This window comes from Homalodisca vitripennis, chromosome 7 (assembly GCF_021130785.1).
Source record: "Homalodisca vitripennis isolate AUS2020 chromosome 7, UT_GWSS_2.1, whole genome shotgun sequence".
Lineage (NCBI taxonomy): Eukaryota > Metazoa > Arthropoda > Insecta > Hemiptera > Cicadellidae > Homalodisca > Homalodisca vitripennis.
Window position 1 is genome coordinate 129,007,728 of NC_060213.1, and position 16,159 is coordinate 129,023,886.

At 35.3% G+C, this 16,159-nt stretch overlaps 1 protein-coding gene across 3 annotated transcripts in view; it reads right to left on the reverse strand.

The window, feature by feature from the left end:
- Positions 1–16,159, reverse strand: part of LOC124366314 (cationic amino acid transporter 2-like) — a 36,448-nt gene that overhangs the window by 10,336 nt on the left and 9,953 nt on the right. For 2 of the 3 annotated variants that reach the window (XM_046822760.1, XM_046822761.1), the window contains 4 exons: positions 12,810–12,907; positions 6,399–6,538; positions 3,241–3,343; positions 1,364–1,500 (listed from right to left, as the gene is read on the reverse strand). In XM_046822760.1, the coding sequence (XP_046678716.1) occupies positions 1,364–1,500; positions 3,241–3,343; positions 6,399–6,538; positions 12,810–12,907 (478 nt within the window). Of the gene's footprint in view, positions 1–1,359; positions 1,501–3,240; positions 3,344–6,398; positions 6,539–12,809; positions 12,908–16,159 lie in introns of all 3 variants that reach the window. The other variant, XR_006922798.1, reaches the window with a different exon arrangement.

Here is a 16,159-nt window from a genome sequence, read left to right on the forward strand (position 1 = left end):
TAGTTCTCTGTTCACAATTAACCATGGAATTTTAGCTTTAAATTCAACAATTTGTTCTTCAGACCAACAAACTGGCTGTTCACCCCTATTAACAAAATCATTATTTTCATTACTAACCTTAGCTTCGTCTGCATCAGATCCCAAACCCACCAACCTGGATACTATTTTGACCGACGAGGAAGTCGAAGGGGAATGGTAATCGCAATTATCCTCATTGATCCCGATTGCGTCTTCTTTTTTATCTTGATCAACAATTGAAGTTGTAGTCAATGCTTCCGAACTGCAGTTCTCATTATTCGCATAACCTTTTTGTTTCTTAGGGTTAGGTTTAAAGAAATAAACAATTTTTCTGGTAGTCATAGTCAATTAGGAAACTATTTAGCTGCACCAGCACTAATAAGCATAAACACGAACACAATCAACGACCTGTACCTCAAAAACGAACTTAAGCGTGATGGGATGCGATGCAACTTGTAACTTAAACGCGAAACACACCAAGGTCAAGTCAACTAGTTAACACACTTGTGATCACTGGGGCGGTGGCGCGGTGAAGGAATGGAGGGGGAAAGGAAGGGGGTGGGGTGGGTATTGCTTTGTTATTGAGAGGCGCAGCCGCGCATGCGCGAACTAGGATGACTCGCCCGTCACCTTCCTCCTGCCTGATTCCGTGCAAGACTCATCACAGCACAGCTCACAACTGCTTGTACGGGCGCTTACTATCTGCTTACGAGTCACTCGCAAACAAAGCATAGCATAATATTGATCCTACCTACAATTTTTTTTAACTAAAACTTGTACTCGTAGTTTTAAAAGCGTTCCCTTGCGTTCCGGCACTCTTGGGAGGTAAGGGAACGCCGTTCCCTTGCGTTCCCACTGAAATTAACCACTGGACTGGTGCACAATATTCACATGAGGGAGCGTGTGGCGTAGGTTGTGGTTAAGGTTCAACTGATGTCATGGAATCTACTGGTGCACAATATTCACATAATAATCACGATTTGTTATAAATTTAGTGTAAAAAAAGCTTTTCAAATCATAAGCCATAAAATCTTTAATTGAAGCTAAAGTTTGTGAATATGTACATTATATATAACTAATGTATAATTTATTGACTGTGAAACTAATTAAAATACTATTTTCATAAAATAAAAACAGCCCTCTTAGTGGAAATTATCGATTGGAAAGTTGTATGAGAAATGTATTCATTTCAGTATTAGATAAACCACAAATATGTTTCTGCCTCTAATCGTGTATGCGACAAAAAAGGTTTCATTTAGAAAAAAATTCAATTAAAATTGTGAGCAATATTTTCCACTTCTATCAATGGCACGTGTTCATCACACAGAGCTTATACGTCACCTACTATAGGCTGAAAGTGCGCAGAAAGCTCTCCTCGCAGAAGCGGAAGTAGGTGTAGGATGTGATGTACCACCTGCGTCATCATCGTCATCCGATGATGATGATTCATCTAGCTGTTCTTCACCTTCTCTTACTTTATACCTGTTACAATATCCAACACAGATTTTTAGTATTGAATATCTATATTCATCCACAAGGCGCACTCGCCTAACCTACCTAACATACATAACCTACGTAACCTAACTTAACCTTATACATAATAGTTGTTACTGTACAATTAATTATACTAATTTGACTCTTAATTTCATTCTGATAGTATTTTCTAATTCTTTATTGGTACACAATATTTTACATTTAACTATACTTCCAATTAATTTCCTTGTTTATTTGTTAAAAAAAATTAATCAACTTGGTTTAGTATTTTATATACGCCATATACGAATTGTGTGTTATTTTAACAGAAAATAAATGTAAACAAGTGTTCTTCTGATAATCATTGAATTATCTTGGCAAGATAATATCATTGTATATGTTTCTCATTGCTGATAAGAGAAAATTGTTATTAGGTTTTTTAAAAGATACCTACAATTGCTCTTTTTACAGTCGATTTCATTTTAGCGTTATTTATATCACGTGTAAGTTGCTCTCCACAGAACTTTATATAAATAACGATACTATGTAAATTTATTACTTTTCAATGCCTAATGAGCTTTAATATATTGAATCTTTTCCTTTTATGTATACTTCTATTTTTACAGTACCATGTGCATTATAAGTTTTTCTACCTAAACATTGATATTAAGTGAATCTAATTTATATGTTTCACAGCCATAGAGTCAGTTTTTACTTGATTCCATTAGGTTACCTGTCGGAGCATTGACATGAAATGTCACTTAGGGAGAGAGTTCCAAGCATTTTTTGTTGGGACTTGTTAACACATTATACAATGTTTTGAATCAACTATTTTCCTCTGTATGGTTAAATAAAGGCGTTATGATTCTCTATACAAACGGGACTAGCTGATTTCTCTACTTTGAACTAAAAGTGTTTATAATCTCTTCATTTTTCTTTAGTCTACTGAGCTGGTTACATCCCTTGCCATTTTTCCTGCGACTGGTTACAAACTTTCCCAAAATTACTACGTACTTCCAATGTCCACAGAAATTCCTCGTGTTGTGAAAAACCCCTTATAAACATTTTTTTCCAAGATAGTTATTTTAAAAGATCTTGCTTGACTCAGAAATAAAATAAAAACCCAACACAACAAAACACCAACTGTACCACCTAAACTTTTGGACCGCGATCTTATAATTTAAAATTTCCCATTAACACTATTTCTGTACTAAGTGCAACCAAGTATGTATTGTACCCGTCATACTTCGAGAATAATTGTAAACTGGTGGAGAAGAAACTGCCAATGATGTTGAGGTCCACACCTCGTTTACAAACCAATAACAATAATCAGCTTCTTGTTACACAAATGGAACTTGGAGGATTGAATCATCAAACTTTGTTTAGGAGTGAGTGCATATTTCCGAATCCAAAGCACAAAGCATCTCATTATACACGTATATTAGAGAACAACATTAACACGATTATAAACAGCCCAGAATAATTAAAACAACCGTTTTAGAAAATGTTTTAAATATTAAACTTAATATTAAAAAACAATACAAGCGAAATCGCCATTCATGTTTTGAAGAGTAACAGTACAATTATTTTGAATAGAAATATTTTGTGGTGCAGTGCAAAAGATATTTTTCCAATATTTGTCATAATAGATAAAACAAAGACAAATTTATTTTATCAATTTATATCGAATGGCCTTCATTTGGCACTTTCAATCGCTATTACGAAAAGGCTTTACCATATGTGGCTAACCTGAGTATGAGGACACACACAGCGACCACCGTGTAAGCCATCAGAGTTCCGATGGACATCATGTCTATCAGCTGATCCAAGTTGAAGAGAGAACCGGTTAAAGCTGCAACAATACAAGAAGATTACTTCAAGTTTTTTTGCACATAACTGTCGGTGGCTAAAGACATATTGTGCGCCAATTATTGAAATAAATCCACTGGTAGTCCAGATTTAGTAATTTTGTGGAAAATAATAATTATTTTTCATCGTACATCTGAAAAAAAAAACACATCTTTGAAATATTAATTCAAACAAACTCTCCAATAACATAAAGTTTTTTATTTTTTTTATTTTTGTGAGGCCTTTCGTACTCAATGAGTACATCTTCGGACTCACACAACTGAGGTTGAAAACTGAGGTTGAGGTGAGAGCTTCCAACGGGGCGACAAATCAGTTTTTAGTAACTGTCCAAATGATTATCGGGATTTTGTTGACTTTAAATAAACTCAACCATAATTTTTCCCCTCACATATTTATTAGGTACTTTTATATTGTTTTCAAATCTGTGGGTCAAGGTTTGCCATTGATACGTTAATCATTACAATCAGACTAATGAAGCTAAAGATTTAGTAACCTCATAAAACGTTACTATTTTCACTGTACATCTTTAAAGAAACTTGTATTTCATAAATCTGGTAAAATTTGTAGATTTGGAGATGTCAGTTTATTGTATCTTAAATATAACTCTTTATTTAGTTATCTCTGTGGAAAACATTTATTTATGTACAGCGACTGGGGTTAGTAAAATACTGGGAGGGGCAGAAATTTTGCTTGATAAATAACAGGCTTTGTTGTAAATGAAGAAATGAAGACGAGATAATGTAGCAGTAAGTCTGAAGAGAAAAATCAGTTGGTGCGGAGGTCCAACCACGTAATTAAAAAATGAAGAGGAGATAAGGTACTAGGAAGTCTAGAGATCAAGGAACAGTTGGTACGGAGGTTAACCCACGCAATTTAAGAAATGAAGAGGATACAAGGTACTAGGAAGTCTGAAAATCAAGGAACAGAAGGTATGGGGGTCCACCCACGTAATTAAAAAATGAAGAGGAGATAAGGTACTAGGAAGTCTAGAGATCAAGGAACAGTTGGTACGGAGATTAACCCACGCAATTTAAAAAAATGAGGAGGATACAAGGTACTAGGAAGTCTGGAGATCAAGGAACAGTTGGACGGAGGTCCATCCACGTAATTAAAAAAATGAAGAGGATATAAGGTACTAGGAAGTCTGGAGATCAATGAACAGTTGGTACGGAGGTACAGCAGCGTAATAAGAAAAATGAAGAGGAGATAAGTGTTAGGAAGTCTGGAGATCAAGGAACAGAAGGTATGGGGGTTCACCCACGTAATTAAAAAATGAAGAGGAGATAAGGTACTAGGAAGTCTAGAGATCAAGGAACAGTTGGTACGGAGATTAACCCACGCAATTTAAAAAAATGAGGGGGATACAAGGTACTAGGAAGTCTGGAGATCAAGGAACAGTTGGTACGGAGATTAACCCACGAAATTTAAAAAATGAAGAGGATACAAGGTACTAGGAAGTCTGGAGATCAAGGAACAGTTGGTGCGGAGGTCCAACCACGTAATTAAAAAATGAAGAGGAGATAAGGTACTAGGAAGTCTAGAGATCAAGGAACAGTTGGTACGGAGGTTAACCCACGCAATTTAAGAAATGAAGAGGATACAAGGTACTAGGAAGTCTGAAAATCAAGGAACAGAAGGTATGGGGGTTCACCCACGTAATTAAAAAATGAAGAGGAGATAAGGTACTAGGAAGTCTAGAGATCAAGGAACAGTTGGTACGGAGATTAACCCACGCAATTTAAAAAAATGAGGAGGATACAAGGTACTAGGAAGTCTGGAGATCAAGGAACAGTTGGACGGAGGTCCATCCACGTAATTAAAAAAATGAAGAGGATATAAGGTACTAGGAAGTCTGGAGATCAATGAACAGTTGGTACGGAGGTACAGCAGCGTAATAAGAAAAATGAAGAGGAGATAAGTGTTAGGAAGTCTGGAGATCAAGGAACAGTTGGTACGGAGGTTAACCCACGCAATTTAAGAAATGAAGAGGATACAAGGTACTAGGAAGTCTGAAAATCAAGGAACAGAAGGTATGGGGGTTCACCCACGTAATTAAAAAATGAAGAGGAGATAAGGTACTAGGAAGTCTAGAGATCAAGGAACAGTTGGTACGGAGATTAACCCACGCAATTTAAAAAAATGAGGAGGATACAAGGTACTAGGAAGTCTGGAGATCAAGGAACAGTTGGACGGAGGTCCATCCACGTAATTAAAAAAATGAAGAGGAGATAAGGTACTAGGAAGTCTAGAGATCAAGGAACAGTTGGTACGGAGATTAACCCACGAAATTTAAAAAATGAAGAGGATACAAGGTACTAGGAAGTCTGGAGATCAAGGAACAGTTGGTACGGAGGTCCAGCAGCGTAATCAGAAAAATGAAGAGGAGATAAGTGTTAGGAAGTCAAGGAAGATCAAGGAACAGTTGGTATGGGGGTCCACCCACGTAATTAAAAAAGTGAAGATGAGATAAGGTACCAGGAAGTCTGGAGATCAAGGTACAGTTGGTATGGGGGTCCACCCACGTAATTAAATTATGAAAATGAGAATAGGTACCAGGATGCCTGGAGATTAAGAATGCCTTTGGACTTTCAGCTACATTAATGTGAAATAATTGAGACCAATTCACATAACATATTTTAAACAATTCCTGAAAGCAAATGGCGTAATTCACGAAACTACTACCCCTAATCATCCTTCATCAAATGGCCAAGTGGAGAGATTCGTGAACAATGTTAAGAATTCAGAATAGCCTTGAAAAGTGTTTGATATAAGTAACCAGAATAAATCTTTGAACACTTTTGTAGTTTTTCTTTATTTCTACAATGTACATTTCGGATTCGAAGAGTAAATTACAATGGGCATAAATATGCATTCTTGACAGATTTTCTTAATCCCAAGAAAATGTGTTTGCAGCAAGGCAAACACAAAATGGACGTCGGAAATATAATTAACTCGAACAAAAAATGCTCGTACACGTGTAAAGCCTACGTAATTATGTCCGGAGCCGCGGGTAACTGCTAGTACTGTATATAATGTACCTGCTAATAACCCAGCAAAGGTGATGGCAATCACAGGTGTCTGTGTTTTGGAGTTCAGTTTAGACAATGGGGAGAACAACAGTCTGTCTCTGCCCATTGAGTAGAGGACCCGAGGGACCGGAAATACACAGCAAAGCAGACTGAAACAGACACATCATACATTCATTCCTACCTGACCTGCAGCTTAAGTCGAAACGAAACTAAGATTTCAAAATTGCAGATGCATATAAAAACATCTAAATAATTAAATGGCATCAGTATGTTTGTAATAGCTAAAAAAATGACCCTACAATGAGGCAGATACAAAACCCTTGCATCCACGTTCACCAGTAGTGGAACGCAACTTCACACCTCAATATTCGTTCTGTGTTTCAAAAAAATATTAAGTTACATTTCATTCACACATTATATTTAGCATTAATTCACATGCACGTATATATCTCGTATAAACGTCAAGGTCCAGTGGCGTAGCGAAGGGGGGGGTCCAGGGGGTCCGGCACCCCCCCCCGAAATTTCAAGACATATTAAAAAATAAAGCATGGAGCAGAGAAAAAAAGGAGAGTTATCATTACTCTTGTCTACAAACATTAAATTGATTGATTTAAATTGAAAGTGACCGTTGTTAAAAATATAATTGTCCTTTCGTTTAAATCATAAAGTATCAAACGATACTTTTGGGCTCGGCCTTTCGGATAGTGTAGTGTAATCACGGTAATTTCTATAGGGCGGCGGTCACGTAACGTCGCAAAGTAACCTGAACCGTAACACGGCGAACAGTTTAAATTAGTGACCACCACTTCGTTCAAATCTTGGGGACGTAAAATAACTGCTTAGAATTAAGTTACGGCGTTGATTTTAGTGTCATTAAACTGTAGACGTGTATATAATTATCGAAAAAATATAAAAAATCACTTTCAGTCGGAAAATACACTTGAAAAAACTCTACTGATTAGAAACTTCAACTAATTTGGACTTCAGTGATTGAGGTAAACGTGGTATTTTCGATTGACTTAGGACGACGAGTTTTTGTTATCATTAAACTGTACACTGTACCTATAGTCCAGTCATTTTAGGTTTTTTAAAACTCAATCTGCGGAAAAAATTCCTAGTGAGCTGAATTTTTGGTATACCCCTTCATTATGGCGTTTTAATGAAGATGGGAAAAATCGACATGGATATCGTGCTGGCTAAAAAAGTTATAAGGGTCAAAATGTTACGAAGACCAGTTTTTCGTGAATATCTCGCGATCTATGGCTTCGGAGGTCAATAAAGATTATTATAAAAATTATTTCTCATAACGATTATCTACAAAAAAATGTCTCTTGCATTTTTTCTGTAAAATCAACCGTTTTCGGACTAGAGTGCTGAGAAAGCGAGTAGAAGGCACTCACATAGGGTATTTTATAACCGTATACATGTAAGGCGTCAACTCTATTGCTTTTTTCAATGTATTTAAGTTAGAAAACTTTAAACTCGTCGGGAGTCTTGTGACGAATATACTTATATTATAAAACGGCTTAGAACTTAGTAAAATCTACTACATATAATATAAATGACCTCCACTGGCGAATGTTACATTCTTTATTGTTTTGAGACTCGTCCCTTTTATACCTGCTACTGCTCTCGGACTGAGTTTAGCCAATGAATACAAACCTTATAAGAAGCGCAAAAGCCAATGTTAAAAAGTCTGCCAATTTTTATTTGAATTTGGCAAGCTTTAGCGCGTCCACCGCTAGGCAGCGTGAAGGGCGCTCGTGGCGTGGCGAGCTAGAGTGAGACAGAAGACAGAAGCGGGAGCGAATGAGAAGGCAGCGTGCGGCCAGTTAGACAGAGAGAGAGAACAAGCTAGAGCGAGAGGGAAAGAGGGGGAAACAAGCGCTCCTAGCGGCGGACGCGCTAAGCTCGTTTTGGCGGGAAACCAACTTGGCAGACTATTCTCCATAAGCTTTGCGCTTCTTATAAGGTTTTGTATTCATTGGTTTAGCTCAGTGGACAAATATTTCTTGAGTTTTTTAGACGTTTATTTTCGAAGTTTTGTGCTCTTGAGCAGTTTTCATAATGAGTGATAAATGTTTCATATGTAATGAATCGTTATCTAGTGGTGACGTAGTAGAAGTTAGATAGACGTGGTCTACAAACATTAAAAACATGCTAGTGTCGCTAGAAGTGATGGTAACATTGAATATTTGAATACTGTAACATTTGTAAATGTTCACAGTAATTGTCGTAAAACGACGTCCAAGAAGAGCCGAGTACATCAACATCTCCGGCAAAAGTCAATTCTTTTGATTTCAAAAATAATGTTTGTTTTGTGGAGAAGAGGCAAGTGAAGAAATTGAATGAAAAAGAGAAAAAAAAATACAGACGCGCTATAAGAGAGAAGTGAGTACTCCTACATTTAAAGACACAGTGGCTATTAAAAGCTGCAGAGGCGCGTGGTGATAAATGTGGAGGAAATGTAAAAGAGCGAGTAAATTTTGAGCATGACCTTGTCTTTGTCGAAGCTAAGCACCATGATAAGTGTTTCTCAATTTTTTTGTTATTTAGTAGAAAGAGTGATGTAGGCCGTCCATCGATGAGAATATCAGAATTGCTATGGACAATGTTTTCCATACCATGACGATTGTAAATTCAAATTGGCTGAGTTGAAAGATGCAATTCAAGGTTACGTTCCAGATGAAAAGACAATTATAAACAAATTGATTGCTCGATATGGAAGTAATATTGTAATTACCGCGAAAAGCAAATATTTGACATCCATTTTTTTAAGAAACCAGGGAAAACAATGTTGAAACAAAAAATATACTCGACTGAGAGCATCAACAAGTATCCACACTGCAAGAGAAATATTCTTTTTTCTACATGCCATGACCGGATGTGACACAACTTCAACTTCAACACTTTTTTGGGAAAGGAAAAATTAAAGTCATGAAGATGTTTGAAAAAAGACCCGATTTTACTCAATTCTGCAGGAATATTCTGACAAAAAAATTGCGCTCGAGATCCCGTTGTCAATGCTGGAGTATACTTTCTACTGTACTAGCAATTTACGGTGCTCCAAAATCATAAAATTCAATTGACAATTAATCACAGATACTGCAGCTTTGCTAAACTAACAAACAAAGCACAGATGTGAAATTTCAATTATTTCCACCCACTTTTTTAGCAGCTCAACAGCACATTTATCGAGTCTATTATCAAATTTAAACTTGGCTAGGAAAAGAAATTGATCCAGAACTGTGAGGTTGGGAGTTGAAAAATAATATATTACAGCCAATAACAAAATAATGTATTGCCACCAAGCACCCGATTATCTACTAAACACAATCTGTTGATTGTACAAAAGGTTGTGGCGGCAAATTTTGATATATAAAAAAGTGGATTGAGATGTTCTAAAGCTTGTAAACATTGTTCGTGGTTAGTCATGCTTAAACGCAGAGTCCAAAGAAAATGATGATGTTGATTTAAATACAGCAATAAGTCTGCTCGATTTTTGTCAGCAACTTTTGATGAAGTTTGAAATTGAGGATATCGTCGCCGAATGAATATAAAAGAAAATTATATAAAAAATAAAATTTTCCCCCATTTTTCAATGTAAAAATATATAGTTATTAAGCATAAAATAAAAAAAAGCTATTATTACAGATCGTGGGTTATGCCTATGGGGGAAGCCAATGTAAAAAACGCGCCTTGCATTCTTCCTCAAAGATGGTGCGGATACGAGTGCATCTTCATAATGTAGTCGCTTTTCTCAGCGCTCTAGCCCGAAAACGGTTGACTTTACATAAAAATGCAAGAAATATTTTTTGTAAATAATCGTATGAAGAATAATGTTTATAATAACCTATATTGACCTCCAAGCCATAGGTCGCGAGATATTTGCGAAAAACCGATTTTCGTGAAATTTTTAACCCTTAGAACTTTTTTAGCCGGCACGATATCAATTTCGATTTTTCACATCTTTATTTAAACGCCATTATGAAGGTGTATACCAAAAATTCAGCTCAATAGGAATTTTTCCGCAGATGAAACCTTAAATGACTGGACTACTAAATAATTATCGAGAAAAAAATCACTTCCGTTCGGTAAATACCAAAGAAAAGCTCTCTACAAATTCAAGTTTTGACGATTTTGGATTTCACTGGTTGAGTGGTTGAGGTTAAAGTGGTACTTAGAATTATGTTAGGATGTTGATTTTAGGTATTAATTCAACGCCGACTAATACAATATAATTATCGAGAAACAAAACAATAAAATCACTTCCGGTCAGAAAAATACCGAGGAAAAGCTCTACTAATAAGAAGTTCCGACTACTTTGGATTTCACTGACTGAGGTATTATTTAATTTTCTCTAGTATATTCCGATCGGAAGTGATTATTTTTGTTTTTTTTTCTCGATAATTATATATTTATTAGTCGGCGTTGAATTAACACCTAAAATCAATGTCCCTAAAAAAAATTATAAGTACCACTTTTACCTCACAACCTCTCAACCATAAAATCCAAAATCATCAAAACTTGAATCTGTAAAGATCTTTTCTTCGTACTTACCGATCGGAAGTGATTTTTTTCTCGATAATTATATAGGTAGTCAAGTACAGTTTAGTGATAACAAAAATCGTCGTCCTAACTCAATCAATAATACCACGTTTACCTCAATAACTGAAGTCCGAAGTAGTCGAAGTTCTAATCATTAGAGTTTTTTCAGGTGTATTTTATTTCCGACCGAAAGTGATTTTTTTGAATTGTTTCTCCGGTAAATTGTATACTCGTCTACAGTTTAATGATACATAAAGTCGTCATTATAACTCATTCATAAATACCTCAATCAGTGAAATCCAAAGTAGTCGAATTCTAATCAGTAGTTTTTTTCCGGTGCATTTTCCGACCGTTACTTTGAATCTGTACCCGTGCAACGCTCAAAAATTGCCCTCCTTTTTCTTAAGGGTTTTCGGCCGTCAGTGGCCCAATGTCCCCGAAGGGTTTTATTTTAATTTTCTCCACAGAATATAGTTGTGTCAATTATACGTTTTGAGCGAAGAGCTCTGTTTTGTTCTTTTTCTTTCTTATCCAGTGAATGGTGTCTTCTACTCGGCCAGAATCGAACTTCGTAAAGTTTCTGTACCTATACAAGGAAAATTTGTGGTACTAGAGTTGCTGTGAGAGTTGAATTTGCCTATTACATCTTTCCACTTTCTATAAGGCGTAGTTACTATAGCCCATATTTTTGGTATTTACCTTTTACCAGTAAACTCATTGGCAAATTACACACAAAACGTCCCCCGGATCCCCCGGTTTCGACCCCCCCCCCCGAACGAAATTTCTGGCTACGCTACTGTCAAGGTCTCCACAGTTTTTCACGAATCTGCATAACCTGAAGCTTTCACTAACACAAATAAGTGTTCTCGAAATGACTCTCTCGAAATGTGTTCTCATCAAATTTCGAGTTGAGATTTTGATGAGATCCACCTGCAAGATCCAAAGAGGAAATAATCATAATAATATTATTAAATTTAGAAGTACAATTCTATAATTCGAAGTGTACCAAACGAACTTAAGTATTTATCTCGAATAGCACTAAAGTAAACGAGGACGTCTTAATGTGTCGACAAGCCAGCAAAACCTTACATGGTTTAGTTATTAAATATGTATTAACAACATGTAATACGTTTTAAACTTTTGTTTGTTTGTTTGTATTGATCAAATTAATAAAATTTGTACTAAAAGAATCTTCCAAATTATAAAATTAGATCATAAGATTTAGGATTTTCAAAATGTCTGTCTGTAACAGAACTGGTCAAGATAACATTTTGTCCCACGAATAGTGAAAAGGCATGTTTAAGATGAGGAGATTTGCTAAAACATTAATTTATATATGCTGTATGTACAGTTACGTGCAAACACAGTAAAATATAACATAAAGTAATACCATTTCCTATTTATATTTTTAAGAGCCTGACATGTTCTGTGTGAAAGTCGGGTTCATAGGTACTCAGTTGTAATGGTTTATTATTTAAGTATTTGTTGATGTCTGTCACATACGAGTATATCGCCAACGAATTCTTAAAAAGACGTTTCATTCATTTTATTTAATATGTTTAATTATGTAATTATATTTATTTTAATTACACATGAAAAATTTATTGTGGAGGACAGCGCCCTCCACAACCCTAGTGACATGACTACGTGTCGCCGTGTATTCTTTGAATGTTTTACACCATTATTCAGGAATCCTTTTACGAGGAGTACCAAGCAGAAAGCGATGACGTCATTTCTCATGACGTCAATAACTCATTTAAATTATTCTACTCGTCTAATTGAATTCCAGAGGATAGTAACCCATATTAGCTTTAAGCTGAACTAAATAATTTGAAGTAAAATATGAAAAAATCAAAGTATTTTGTGGCTTACCTGGTGCTGATGGCAAAAATTGCTCCAAATGTCACAATATATCTGACAGGGCTAAGATTTACATGGTCAAACACATGGGGCAAGGGAGCATCTTCATCCTGTAGGGCAGAATTATTATACAGAATAACAACACAGTCTGCACCGTGTTGATGTTTGTGAACATATGTTGATCGAAACATCTTAATTTCGAATATTTTCTATTATAAGAGATCTTAAAATTACTTTTGCAATTGATTTTGTTATTGGTTAACCTTATGTATTAGATTTTTGTCACCTGAAAAAGAGGTTTGATCCCAATCCATGAAACGTGGTGTAGGTACTATTGTTGTAACATTTAACTGTGCCAAACGCCCAGAATCCTGCAATCTTAACCTTTATCAAAAATAAAATTTAGTCCATAAAAAGACCATTTTACTCTGTCACATTATCTTGACAATATTGATTCTGCGATGGTATGTTGGTATGTTCTTGGCAATATTCATTTTTGTTGGGCCGAAGCCAGGTGGTTGAAATTCCATTTGTTAACGATTCTGGTTGCTTGAGTTATCGATTATCCTCTGTAGATGCAGTAAAATCGGGCATGCCCCAGGGCTCAGTCCTTGGCCCCATCCTATTTCTGTTATTTGTCAATGACATCTCGTCTAGTGTAGGTATAGGTAATTTGTGTCTCTTTGCGGACGATACGTCTGTCAATATGTCACATGAAGTTAGAGGAAACCTGGAGTGTGATATGTTCGTACAGGGTAGTTGTCTGCTTCAATGGCTGGAGGATAATCATCTTACTGTGAACACAGCAAAAACAACTTTTCCCGATTTTCATATTAGAGCTCCTATGAGCTGTGATAGTGGTTCGTCCATTATTATTGGGAATTCTGTTATTGAATCGTCAGAGTACACAAATTTTCTGGGCTTGACTTTAGATTCTGGCCTGAAATTTTCTCTTCATATTGACAATGTATGTAGCAAATTGGGCAGCGGAATCTTTGTATTGCGTCGACTGTCCCATTTTGCTAATAGAGATATTCTTTTGGCTGGATATTATGGATGTATTTACCCACACCTTACCTACGGACTGCCTATTTGGGGATCTGAAAATACCACGACACAATACATTTTTCGGCTTCAAAAGAAATCTCTCAGGATTGTGTTGGGGTTAGCTAGAAACCAATCATGTAGGGGGTACTTCCGAACCAACAAAGTACTTACATTCCCGTGCCTATACATCCTTGAGACCTTAACCTTCTTAAGGAAAAACATGTACATGTTTACCTCTGATCTATCTAAATATTACAACTTAAGAAAATCTTTCCGTTTGCCAACTCCAAAGCACCGTACATCATTTTTTGAAAGACAGTTGTATTAGTCTTCGGTTAAATCATTTAACCATCTCCCGTTAGAATTGAGATCCGAAGAAGTAGTACCTAAATTCAGATCTAAACTTAAGTGTTTTTTTAATTGATAGAGAGTATTACTCTGTTAGAGATTATTTGATGTCCCATTAATATTAAGTAATTAAGATCCATTGTTGTTCTTTTTATTAAATGTATATTGACCTTTGTCATGCAATGTATTTTATTGTTGATTGACAAATAAACGCTTTGACTTTGACTATGGGCTAAAATCAACCACATGTCCCTGAATCTTAGCAAAACCATGATAGCAAGTTTTAATTTGTATAAAAGAATCTTTCGTTATTTTTTATAATTTGGTGACTGTAGGGTAAAAAGTACACTTTTTAGAGTTGGGGTGTTCTATCTGAACGTAAACTTTGATCTTCTATTATCACGTAAGCTATTTTGTATCAAAAGCCAGGTTTTCAAACTTGGATTTTATGAAGTGGAACGGCCGTATTTTTAACACAGATCCTTGTAATGCTTAACAGTTTAGAAGCTACATTGGTTCGGAACAGGACAGATACAACCTTCGAGGCCGTGCAGGGAAAATTCTTTTCATAGATGTCCTGGAAGTTTCTTGCGCTGGTATAAGAAAGTATGAAAAGGATAATCTATTTTCAGCTCTTTCATACTATCCTACTATAGTAGACTTTGTTTTCCGAATACGCAAAAACTTTGAACAATACAATTTTTCGACAGAATTACGGAGGTTTAAAATAATATGTAAGCTTTGTGAAAGGAAAAGGATTTTTAATTGATACAAACTAAATATCAGATCAGAAACAAAAACAAATTTAACATTCTACATCTCAAATCTTACTTTTTAAAAAACCAAAAGTTTTATAATCTATATGTATATATAAATGCGAATGTTTGTTTGTATGTTCCGTTATAACTCTGGAACCAATGCACGAAACATCGTGAAATTTTGTACAGTGATTCTACACGTTCCTGGGAGTAACATAGGCATACTTTTAGAGAGGTATTTGGTCCAATTTTAATAGTTTATTTCATTAATTTTTTAATTATAAATTGTTGTTGATGTTGGTGTGTTTTATATTGGATCCGACAGACTGCGCTACGACACGTAATACAAAGCGAACTGATACTTAACAGCTGATAATACTTTCAGCTGAAGTTCATCAAAGAGGCAGAAACATTTGTTTACATTTAAAATTTAAAACATTTTTATTGTAAAGTGCTTGATCAGTAGTGTTTTTAAATTCAGATTGCATCAATGATCAATAAACTATTTAATTCAAAGAAAATACTACTCGTATTAAACGCTATTATGAAAACAACCTCATTATACAAATCCGTGAATGTTTGCACATAAGGTAATCGAATTTGGTTACATCGAAGGTAAATGAAAAGAGCCGAAAGAAGACACTTTATGATCGAAACTTGGTTTCTTTGATACATTTTCTTGAAGGCACACTCCTAAAATAATACTGGAAATATCTTAGACAGAAAATTAATTTTAACAGACCGAATGTGATTCTTTATAACCTAATTAGTTTACCGAGATTCATCCGTATACAGTAACTGTTCTGAATAACTTATCAACACCTAGCAAAAACCACGAAAGAAACATTACCAATTGACATTTTTTAATCAGTTTATTGTATTTAGGATATTACAACAAATTATTGTAACTAGAGTCACAAGTTTCTCCAGCATAATATAAATACGAATTTTTGCCCTTCAGTATACAATTACACATATTTTTTGTTGTCATGCACTTCAAAATCATTTGTTCTTGACTTTTAGTATATTGTGGAGTATATAAAACTAAAATATATTATATAAGCAGAAGATATACATACCTTACTGTTTATAAGAAAACATACTTGAAGAACTAAGCTAATTTATACTTTGGTTTATGTGAGACATAAATATATCAAATATAAGAAAAATGTTATGATATCTATATACAAAATTTAAATCTCTATGACC